At 41.2% G+C, this 12530-nt stretch overlaps 1 protein-coding gene across 1 annotated transcript in view; it reads right to left on the bottom strand.

Moving 5' to 3' along the window:
- WDFY4 (WDFY family member 4) overlaps positions 1-12530 on the bottom strand; it is a 229231-nt gene that overhangs the window by 159580 nt on the left and 57121 nt on the right. The window contains exons 10-11 of the mRNA XM_054983968.1: positions 10298-10512; positions 1020-1135 (exon numbers count right to left, since the gene is read on the bottom strand). Coding sequence (XP_054839943.1) covers positions 1020-1135; positions 10298-10512 — 331 coding nt within the window. The remainder of the gene's footprint in view (positions 1-1019; positions 1136-10297; positions 10513-12530) is intronic.

The raw sequence follows: 12530 nt of genomic DNA, 5'->3' as shown, positions 1-12530 counted from the left end.
CCAAATCAGACCATCGGTCCAACAAGGTCAATCTTGTCTACTCAGACTGGTATCAGCTCTCCAGGGTCTCAGGTTGAGGACTTTTATACCATCTACTGTTTAAACTGAAGATGCCAGGGACTGAATCAAGCAGAAGCTCCACCACTGAGCCACGGCTCCTCCCCACAGATAGTCAAGTGGCATCAGTGCATCTGAGTCTGGAAGCTCCATTTAGATATCCCGGATAATATTTATTGATATAAGCAGGGCTTTTATTCAGCTGGAACGCGGCAGAACGGTGTTCCGGAACCTCTTGAAAATGGTCACATGGCTGGTGGCCCCGCCCCCTGATCTCCAGACAGAGGGGAGTTTAGATTGCCCTCCGCGCCAAGTGGAGCAATCTAAACTCCCCTCTGTCTGGAGATCAGGGGGCGGGGCCACCAGCCATGTGACCATTTTCTCCGAGGGCAACCCACTGAGTTCCGCCACCTCTTTTCCCAGAAAAAAAGCTCTGGATATAGCAGAGACTATCCTGTATAGATCAGAGACTATCCTGTCTAGAGCCAGAGGTGCTAACCATGTTCCATGTCTAATTAGACAATCATTGCAAGAAGTATCATCAGAAGAGACTGTTCACAGTAAATCTGAAAGTGGAAATGATTTGCCTATCACCTCCTGGGCCACTGATGGCTGGAACAAGCTACATCTGTACCCTCCTCATTATGCCACTCCAGGGCTTTTTTTCAGCTGGAACGTGGTGGAGCGGAGTTCCGGCACCTCTTGAAAATGGTCACATGGCCGGTGGCCCCGCCCCCTGATTTCCAGACAGAGGGGAGTTTAGATTGCCCTCTGCGCCGCTGGAGCAGTGTGGAGGGCAATCTAAACTCCCCTCTGTCTGGAGATCAGGGGGCGGGGCCACCGGCCATGTGACCATTTTCACTGAGGGTGATTTAAACTTTAAAAAACTCTCTTCCCCCCTCCCTAGAAAATCACAGCCCTCCTCCATCTGCCTTTGGCAGCACGTGTCACTTTAATCTCACCGTCTTTGCAAGCTGGTTTAAATAATTCATCCTGCTGCCCCAGAGTTGCTGGAGATGAGCTTGCACTGGAACCAGACACCAGAGGTTGCAACCGAGTCCTGAGGCAGAGAAACTGCCTGGATGAGGGAAAGGAAAAAGGGTTGCAGTCAGTCAAATGCATATAGAAGCATCCTGAGCTAAGTACTGCATTCCCTTTGTGTAAGATCAGCTGGATGTCATGGATTGTAGTCAGGGCTTTTTTTCTGGGAAAAGAGGTGGTGGAACTCAGTGGTGGAACTCAGGACCGCACTTTGGGTCAGCTGGAACAAGGGGGGAGTTTTTTAAAGTTTAAATCGCCCTCAGCGAAAATGGTTACATGGTTGGTGGCCCTGCCCCCTGATCTCCAGACAGAGGGGCATTTAGATTGCCCTCCGTGCAATCTAAACTCCTCTGTCTGGAGAATGGGGGTGGAGCTACCAGTCATGTGACCATTTTTAAGAGGTGTCGGAACTCCGTTCCGCTGCGTTCCAGCTGAAAAAAAGCCCTGATTGCAGTACATTCTGAGGCTTTCCTAAAACTGACAAATCAGTTGTCCTACAGAAGCTCCTGTGATTCTTATAGATCTCCAGAGTTTTTAACTTTCACAGATCCGGGGAGAAAACACGGAGCGAAGGGTCTTGTACTGAGTCAGACAATTCTTTGCATTGAACCACCTCACGCAGCACAGACAACTCCTCTTGCCAGCACTTCTCCAATTTGGCTGCTTTCACACACATTGAATAGTGCACTTCCAAACCACTTTTAATGCATTTTATTTATTTATTTAAAATATTTATTTGCCGCCTTTCCACCCCAAATGGAGTCCCCAAGGCAGCGAACAACTGATAATTAAAACATGACAATAACATTTGAAATGCATGCATAAATACAATAAACAAATAAATTAATAACACATTGACATAAACAACTACACACACACATACACAAACAAACAGGAAAAAGGGCCAATAAGAATTTACTGGGCTAATTTATTTCAGCGATCATTCTGAAGGGATTCTCCCATTTCATGCAGTTAAACCTATTTGCAAAGTGGATTGAAAGTGCATTATTCAACATGTGTGAAAGCAGCACAAATTTTCCTGCCTTCCTCTGTTAAACTGGTAAAACTAGAACGGCCAGCTCCAGCTCTAGGCCATTTCCACACGTCCTTAAAGAGACGGCCCACTCACCGAACGCTGCCGGCTTTTCCCTTCATTCCACATGTTTCTGGTTTCAAAACTTCAGCAGGCTGCTTGGTTTCTGGTTTTTTGGCACCTTTTTTGAGAATGCAGTTTCCTGCGGTCCCTGAAAAGGCACCGACAAAATGGAAGTCAAACAGCCTGTTTTGAAATCGGAGATGTATATAGTGAAGGGGAAAAGCTGGCAGCATTCAGTGAGTGGGCTGTCCCTTTAAGAACATGGGGAAATAGGGACTTCCGGTTTGGGATTCATGGAGGTCTAACGCAGCTCCATTTGCGGAGCTGACCGGATTGCCGTTTTAACCGGCCGGAGGGGTGAAAATAACCCGCGGCCGACTGCTCTCAGGCGGGGAGCAGGCAAAGAACGCTCAGGACCCTAGGGTGAGCTAGATCTCGGACGAGGGGGGGCTCTACACAAGGAGTCTCCCCCCCGATCCTTGAGGTCCCACCTTGCGACGGGTCGGCTATAATCTCTGCGGCAATTTTGGGGCCAACTCGGCTGGCATAAGACCTACATACCCAAGCTTCGATCGGGGAGGGAAGTCGAGAGGAGAATTTAAGATCGAAACAGCGATTACAACCCGAGAAAGTTGAAGAGAAGGTAAAGATCGCTATCTCTTGAAACGGGACAGATTGACAAAAACAGAGAGGAAAGAAAGTAGATTTTTAAACTGCAACAGACTAGTGAAAAGGAGGTGAAGACTCGGCAGGAGTTGTATTTTAAAAGAGACTAAGTTTAAAGAAGTTATTACAAAAATTGGACTATTGTTTTGAATACCTGTGGTCTTGGAGCTGTGGGAAAAAGACACCATCGCGAGACCTGCTGTGGGAAGACGGGAGACAGGAAGTGCGTAATAACAATAGAGTGGCTGGAGGGAAGCGGCCCTTGCCAAGGGACAGGAAGTGGGGAATCGCCATTTTTGAAAGTGGAAGGGTCGTGGCTTCAGCGGAAGAGGAAGTAGGCCATCTTGGATTATAATAACATAGAGAAACCATAGAGAAAAGACGCCCGACATTTTGGATATAAAAAATTAATTTTGGCAAAGATTGGGACATTTGAAAAAAAAAGGAAAACGTTTAATTATACGCCACGGAGCTGAGGAAGAGAGCAGATTCGTGGGAGCGAGCTAAAGCAAGCCCCACGATGTCGAAAAAAGAGTGGCAATCGGCAATAGAAAATTTGGACAAAAAACTTATAGACATGATGAAAGAACTTAAGGACACGAAATTGGAGCTTATTAAAGAGGTCAAAGAAGTTACACAGACAGTAAAGTCGGAGCTGTCAGAAGTGAAAAAAGGCGTGGAAACGATTAGCAGTGAATTACAAGGAACGAAACAGAGAGTCAAAACAGTAGAAGACGCGATGGAGAATTTAATAGAAACGCAACAAACAGAGATGAGATCGGTAAAGGGGAGGATGTCAGTTGCAGAAACTAAACACATGGAGAAGCAGCTTCGTTTTCGTGGTCTGCCAGAAGTTGAAGGGAAGTCAGCGCAAGAACAGATGACTGAGGTGTTGGCTGAATACCTGGGGAAGGAGGAGGAGGAAATTGTGGCTATCCTAGATGTGGCGTATCGTGTGAACTCGAGAATTGCAACCCAGAGGAAACTACCAAGGGATGTGATCGTGCAGTTTACAACTAGAAATATGAAAGAGAGGATTGTGACAAAACAATTTCAAGACCCATTGGAGATTGATGGCAAGACGATTATCATAATGAAGGAATTGCCCAGATCAGTGTTACTGGACAGGAAAAAATATAGAGTGTTAATTCAGACTTTGAAGGACATGAACATTAGGTACAGATGGGAGTTACCGGAAGGAGTGTCCTTTGAGTTTGGAGGGGCAAAAAAGCGTATCAGATCTGAGCGGGAGATGGAGAGATTTATTAAGGACAATGAAAAAGACTTACCAACAAAACCATGAATATGGAGAGTAAAGTATTATCTTGGAATGTAAATGGACTAAACTCACCGAATAAGAGAAAAAATATTTTTCATTGGCTACTAAAACAAAAATGTGATATTGTTTGTTTGCAGGAGACCCATATTAGAAAACAGGATGTAAAATATTTAAAATCTGGAAAATTGGGCAAAGAATTTGTAGCGGCTTCCAACAAGAAAAAAAGAGGAGTGGTGTTGTATATAAAAGAGGAGCTGCAGCCAAAATTTGTTATGAGAGATGTGGAAGCTAGATTTGTAGCAGTGGAATGTAATTGGAACTTAAAGAGAGTGTTGGTAGTCGGACTTTATGCACCTAACGGTGCAAAGGAAAGCTTCTTTGAGGACTTAAGGAAGCACTTAGACGATCTTGTATATGACCAGATAATTCTTGCTGGAGATTTCAATGGAGTGACAGATTTGGAACTAGACAAAAAGACTACAAAAGCACAAAAGAAAAGAGGATTATTGCCAAAGCTTTTTTTTGAGTTGATTCAACAAGAGACTCTCGAAGACGTATGGAGGAGAGAATATCCTAAAACCAGACAGTTTACTTTTTATTCTGCAAGGCATCTTACATTATCAAGAATTGATATGATCTGGGCCTCAAAGGACTTAGCGTTATGGACTAAGGAGGTAGGAATAATGCCGATGGTAGGCTCAGATCACAACCCAATTATGTGGAAATTCGGAAAAGGGAGAAAAAGGAAAGCCTGGAGAATAAATGAGGACTTGTTACAGGAAAGTGAGAATATGGAAACATTGAGAAAAGAGACAAAGTTTTTTATACAATACAACGTGAATAAAGAAGTACCAACCAATAAAGTTTGGGATGCGTACAAGGCGGTTGTAAGGGGCATACTAATGGACTTAAATGGCAGAGCAAGAAAAAAGAAAGAGGAGAAAAGACAAGAGATTGAGGAGAAAATAAAAGCCAAAGAAGTACAGTTAAAAAAGAGACCAGGGAAAAAGAAAATATACCAGGAAATCAAAATTCTTCAAGAACAGCTAACAGCAATGAGTAATAAAGAATTGGAGTGGAATCTTAAAAGACTGAATCAAAAAGCATTTGAGGGTGCTAATAAACCTGGGAAATATTTGGCATGGCAATTGAAGAAGAAAAGGGAAAAGAAAATAATAAATAAAATCTGTGAAGAAGATAAAACGTATTTGGAGCAGACTACCATTAGTAGAGCCTTCTATAAATTCTATGCTAAGCTGTATAATAAAAAAGAAGTAAACAAAGAATCAATAGCATCATATCTGGAGAAAACCAAACTTCCAGAAATCTCGGAAGCTTGGAGAAGTAAGTTGAACAGTGAAGTAACTGACGAGGAAATAAGCAAGGCAATACAATCTGCAAATCTAGGAAAGGCGCCAGGGCCAGATGGACTTACGGCTAAATTTTATAAGACAATGGCCAATGAACTGGCACCATTCCTAAAAGAGGTGATGAATGGAGTTTTTAGGGATCAAAGGATTCCAGATACTTGGAGTGAAGCGAATATATCATTGATCCCAAAGGAGGGCCAAGACCTGACCAACGTGAAAAATTACAGACCTATATCACTACTTAATAATGACTATAAAATTTTTGCGAAGATATTGGCGGAGAGATTGAAGGGGTGGCTCTCGGAAGTCATAGAGGAGGAACAAGCAGGCTTTTTGCCAGACAGACAAATAAGAGACAACTTAAGGACAGTGATCAATGCTATTGAATACTACGACAAGCGTTGTGACAAAGAGGTTGGTTTCTTCTTTGTAGACGCTGAAAAAGCGTTTGACAATTTAAACTGGGACTTTATGTTTGCCACTATGGAAAAGCTACAACTGGGAGAAAGATTCGTCAGAGCAATCAAGGAAATCTATAGAGACCAGACTGCAGCAATTGTAGTGAATGATGAACTGACCAAGAAATTGACGATTAGTAAAGGAACAAGACAAGGTTGCCCGTTATCTCCATTGTTGTTCATTTTAGTACTGGAGATTCTGATGATACAAATTCGACAAGATGAGGAAATACGAGGAATAAAAATAAAGGACTATTCATATAAGGTCAGAGCATTTGCAGATGACATAATGTTAATTGTAGAAGACCCACTGGAGAACATGCCAAAAGTGATAGACAAGATCAAGGAGTTTGGAGACTTGGCAGGTTTCTTCATTAACAAAAAGAAGTCAAAGATATTATGCAAAAACATGACTAAGCAGAAACAACAATTGTTAATGGAAACAACGGATTGTGAAGTAACTAGTAAGGTGAAATACTTGGGAGTTGAGCTGACTGCAAAAAATATAGATTTGTTCAAGAATAATTATGAAAAATTATGGACTCAGATAGAGAGAGACTTGATCAAATGGAATAGATTGAACCTGTCATGGTTGGGCAGGATCGCAGCAGTTAAGATGAATGTGTTACCAAGAGTAATGTTTTTGTTACAGACAATACCAATCATCAGAGACTCTAAACAATTTGAAAAATGGCAGAGGAAAATATCAGATTTTGTTTGGGCAGGCAAGAAGCCTCGAGTGAAAGTAAAAGTTTTACAAGATGCAAAGGAGAGAGGCGGAATGCAACTGCCCAATCTGAGACTTTACCATGATGCAATCTGCCTAGTTTGGCTAAAAGAGTGGATGACATTAAAGAATAAGAAACTATTAGCCCTAGAGGGATATAAAAAAATTTTTGGATGGCACGCATACCTATGGCATGATAAAGTAAAGGTCAACTCGATGTTCCTGCATCATTTTGTAAGGAGAAGTCTATTTACAATCTGGAAGAAGTATAGAACTTACCTACAAGAAGGAACCCCCTTGTGGGTGGTTCCATATGAGGTGATAGATCCGAGAGCTGTGGATAATGAACAACAATGTTTAACGTACAAAGAAATAACTAAGATTGAAGTATCTAAACTTAGAATAAAGACGCAAGAGGAACTATCACCTAACTATGATTGGTTCCAGTATAGACAGATTAGAGACTTATACAACTCAGACTTTGCAAAAGGGGGCATACGAACAGAGAACTCGGAACTAGAGCAGACCCTTCTTAAAGAAGACAAGAAAAGAATATCCAAGGTATACCAAGTATTGCTGAAATGGTATACTGAGGATGAGATAGTTAAAACACAGATGGTGAAATGGGCTATAAATTTCAATAAAGAAATAACAATGGAGGCATGGGAATACTTGTGGAAAACTACAATGAAGACAACGACATGTATCAATATTAAAGAGAACATTTTCAAAATGATCTATCGTTGGTACATGACACCAAAGAAGATTGCGCTAGGGAACTTGAATACTTCTAATAAATGCTGGAAATGTAAGAAACATGAGGGCTCCCTCTACCATATGTGGTGGTCGTGTGAGGTAGCTAGGCAGTTCTGGGGGGAAATAATAAGAGAAATGAGTGAAATTTTACAGTTTCAAATAAATAAGAACCCAGAACTCCTGCTGCTAAACTTGGGAATGGAGGGAATTCCAGCCCATCATAGGACGTTGATTTTTTATATGACTGCAGCAGCTAGACTTTTGTATGCGCAGAAATGGAAAGTACAAGAAGTACCAACTATTGAAGATTGGATCTACAAATTGCTGTATATGGCTGAAATGGACAAGATGACAAGAAAACTGAGAGATCTGGACTCAGGGCAGTTCAACACAGACTGGGAGAAGCTGAAACAATACCTGGAGAAGAAATGGGAGGTGGGAGGAAAACTGTGGCAGTTTGAGAACTACTGAAATATAATAAAAGTATAAAAGAGAGGGGTGACTTTACCGGGGGAGGAAGAGAAATGTGAATTTATAAGCAGTTAGATTAATTGATTGAGATATATATAGATATGTATAGGTCAACTGATAGAGAATAATTAATGATAAGGTTTAAACATGAGGATTGACTAACTAACAATATTTTCTTTCTTTGACAAGATTTATATGCACCAAACTGAATGTATAGAAGAGTTAAATTGACTGAGTATCTGAGGAGTTATATAGAATTACCATAAAAAGTTGAAATGAGTAATATATAGAGAACAAATCAAATTGTTTGATTTAAATGTGGGAAATTTTTATGGTTTATGATATATAGGTTTATATAGAATTATTCAAAACTGGAAAATGGGATAAATTGTTTATCTAAAGACGTATAGTTTGGGTGTATAATAAGTAAAGGAGTTAAAGATGTACTGCTTAATATAATGGAGAATGTATATCTGTTTTAGACAGAGGAATTTAATAGAAGTAAGGGAAAAGGGACAGAGGGTGGGAAAGCTGTTGGAAGTCAACAAAAGGGGGGGAAAGGGAGGGGGTTAGAAACGAAAAATTAGGGGAAAATTGACTGTAATGTAAAAATAAAAATGTTCTAACCCAATAAAAATTTTTCAAAAAAAAAAAAAAAAAGAACATGGGGAAATAGCCTTAGTTGTGAGGAGGCTCAGAAAGGGGACCTCTAGTGAACTCCTCTGCCCCCACCCTTGGGGTACAAGCTGTGTCTGCTCCTCCATGCTATCACCAGTTGTTCAACTGTCAGTCCAAGCAGGCAAGCAGGCAGTAAGGGAAAGTCCTTGCTGAGAATGGAGAAAAACCCTTCAGAGGGAAATAGGGGGCAAGAGGGAGCTGTTCCTTGCCAACCTGGTGAGCAAGCAAGTGGCAAGGGTGGCAGCCTGCTGCCACCTGCCTTCTCCCTCCCTCTGGCAAGAACTGTTGAAACGGGAACCACGAGGAATTCTTGTAATATATTCAGTCATCATCCAGTTTTCTTCCCTCTTTGGCTTAATTCAGAAAACTGTATTTTTCTTCATACATGGGGATCACCCAAATATTCAGTGAGTGGTCTCTTTTTTGCTTTTTTCATGATTTAGATGGGAATTTTTCCCATGAGGGACAGGGTTCTGCCCAAAGTAAGACGTAGCTTGGAATGTGAGGAAAAGGAAGAATGTCGGAGAGTGAAAGAACTTTCATGGAAAGGGAGTTAGATTACCTAACATGGAACCCACATGAAGCCACCTTATTCTGAAGCAGACCTTCGGTCCATCAAAGTCAGTCTTGTCTACTCAAACTGGCAAACCGCTCTCCAGGATCTCAAGTGTAGGTCTTTCATGATGCACACTACATGTTTCTTTTAACTGGAGATGGTGGAGGCAGAGAAGATGCTCCACCACTGAGCCATGCCCCCCCACCCCGTGAATGGTTATCATTTCACATGGAAATGTCTTGGGAATTTATTTGAGTATTTTCCCCAAGTGTCTAGTCCCTCAACCCCCATAAGTCTCTCTTTATCCCTGGAATAGGTTGTCCCCTCCCCTTCATGTATATCTCCTGATTCAACAGGTGTACCTCCCCAGCAGAAGAGGGGCACCTGCCATCAGAAGAAATGCTTCATGACCTGCTTTTGGCCAAAGTGACCCTGCACCCCCAAGCAATAAACCCAGAGAAGCGCCACTGCACAGCCACAGAGTAAATTGTGAGGGCAGGGGGTGTAGCAATGAGACAGCGCGTGTACTCCTGCTGCTGTGTGAATGGAGGAATCCCCCCAGGAGCCTCTCCAAAGACACTGTGTTGTTTGGGGAAGACAGGGAGGCTCTACCTTGCGTGGGCCTCTAGCCACAGCTGAAGAAAGAGACCATTTCTACCTTAAAGGATCTAGGACCCAGTTCCCTGAAAGACACAGAGTCTCTCTACATGTTACGAAGTGCCTAGGGATGCCCAAGTGAACCTCATTTCACGTGTCTGCCCTCCAACTTTCCATGCACTCGCTCACACAGTCACACGTCAATTTGTTCCACATGAATACATTCATGCGTTCGATATCAGTTCCTCCTCAACTGCTAAAAGTATCCCAGTTTCCCCCACCTCCCACATCCATTCATTGAAATACAGAAATAAGAAATGCAAACTGGCAATTCAAAGGAGCCTACAGTACTTGTTCTTGCAGCGAAAACAGAGCTGAATTGGCGCTTTGCCCTCCCGAATCACTTGCAGATGCAGTCACGCAAAGGGAGTTCCCCTGAAAGCGGCATTCACGAACAGCCTGCATGTGAATTGAGGACCAAACATACAAGCCTGCACTTGAGCTTCACTAGGTACTTAGTAACGTGAAGAGAGACTCACGGTTACCTTAAGATATCTGGCTCAATGGACTGGGAAGCAAGCTTCTCAAAGAGTCTGAGGAGTGGCAGGTGCAGGGGGCATCTGGCATTGCGGAGCTCCTCCTGGCAGCAAGAAACAATGGTGACCAGCAGACCTGCAACACAGGCCACTTGGCGGTTCTTCTCCCCACTCATCAAGGATTGAATGTGATGGGCCACTGCATACTGGAGTTCCCATGATAACTGAAATAAAAGGAGAGGAGGAGCAATGCCCCTATAAGAATTAAGATACAGACATGAAATATAATGAGATTTATAATATAATGGTATTTATGTGAAGTTGAACATAATGTGTTCAACAAAGGTCCAGGTGGACCTTTGTCTGATGTCTAAACTCCCACCTTGGTTTGAATCTCCCCCCTCCCCCCCAAAATTCTAAAAATATGTTCTTAGATACTCTATTTAGAAGTACTATCATCCACTTACCCTTTCTTTATTTTCTTTTTTTTATAACAAATTAATTTGAAGGAGATTAGTTAAAGTATCATATTAAGTTTTGTTATATATGGTGCTCACATTTCCTAAGCAGCTCCAATCTATTTTTTAAGGTTCTAAGCACTTTCTGTTTCTATTGTTATTGTAATTCTTACTTTGTCTTTCTTAAATGATTTTTAAAAAAAAATAATTAAGGACAACGCACTCTGAACTTTGCTTCAGACAGGTCAGAACTAAAATGATATTTCAGTAGGTTTGTTGGCCACCTAAGTCTAAGGAGACAAGGTGGGGTATAAACATTTATTTATTTAAATGCTTTCCCCCTCCAAAATTTTACTAGATCTTGTATAAAAAATACGGTATATATTTTTATATATGACAATGGCAGCTAGGCTTAACTTACAGCTCTGATCAGAAATAAAGCATGGTCTACTTTTATAGTAAATTGGAAACCCCTTATTGACTTTCATAATGAGACGAGAGAAAAAATGAATTGATGGTTTGTGGATTTGATTTCTAAGAAGATAAATTTGGGAAATTTAATATTAAATATTAAAATTGGGAAAATTGGGGGGCATTATTGAAAAGGTAAATTTCGTATCAAAACTACAAGTATAATGTTTGTAAATATATGATAGGTGTAGAAAAAAATGGAAAATGATTTTTTATATATGTATTATTTTTCTTTGTTCTTTTTCTTTAATTTTTGTTCTCCTCTCTCTTTTTCTTGATTTCTTTTTCTTTTCTCTCTTCCCTTTTTACGGGCATTTTAAACTTATCAATAAAATACAAAGTATTCATTGAGAAAAATATATTTTTTTAACCAGATCTTTGTAATGTGAATGTTCAGACTTCAGCAGAGAAATATGACCATGAAAGTTGACTTTGAAAGTTGACCTGAATGGTTTTTTTTGTTTTCTGTATCTCCAGACTTCATTAACAGATGATCCATGTTATATTGTGTGGCACAGAACTGTTTCCAAGGTTGTAGTCTTGATCAGGGATCCATTCACAAGGCTGATGACATTCCTTCCTAGAAGATGGAGTACCTCCCAAGTTTCATTTATTTTTACTCTCCAGAACCACCAGAGCATGAAAGATTCTGGGGACCCATTCACACAATATTTCTATTCCTATTTTCTTTATGATTTTGGGAAATGTGCCACATCAATAAGCAAGAAGCTGCATGCTCAAAAGAGGAATATCCCTTTGTGGGCACTAGTTGCAGCAGTGACTACTAGAGATGGGCACGAACCGAAATACGAACCAAAGCTTGTCACAAGTTGGGCTATTTTTTGGTTTGTGAACCAGCAGTTCGTCGGAGCTCATTTTCTGATGAGCCGCGATGAACCACTATAATTTTAGAGTGGTTTGTTTGGTTTATTTTTCGGTTCCTCACTGCAGACAGCCTGGCACCAATCAATCAGTTTCCTAGGTAATGGGGGAAAGGGCTTTCCGCAGACCTTCAGCTGCCCTGGAAGTGACATTTTCACGAACCAAATGAACCGGTTCATGAACAAAGCAATTTCATGCCCGTTCATGGTTCATGGTTCATGAGACACAATGAGCCACTGTTTTTCCAGTTCCAGTTCCATTTCTAGTGACCATGTATGTTCAGGAGAATTTGACGATGGAGATAATTTTTGAGACAGAAAAATGGGATATGTGAAACTTGTGTGACCTCAATACAGAACATGGAGCGAGCTCAAAAACCTAGTTACTATACTCACAGTGACTTAAACCAATAACACTGATTGTTCTATCTC

Source organism: Eublepharis macularius, chromosome 6, assembly GCF_028583425.1.
Source record: "Eublepharis macularius isolate TG4126 chromosome 6, MPM_Emac_v1.0, whole genome shotgun sequence".
In the NCBI taxonomy this organism is placed as follows: domain Eukaryota; kingdom Metazoa; phylum Chordata; class Lepidosauria; order Squamata; family Eublepharidae; genus Eublepharis; species Eublepharis macularius.
Note: the sequence above shows the minus strand (reverse complement) of the source record. Positions and strands in the feature narration are given on the sequence as shown.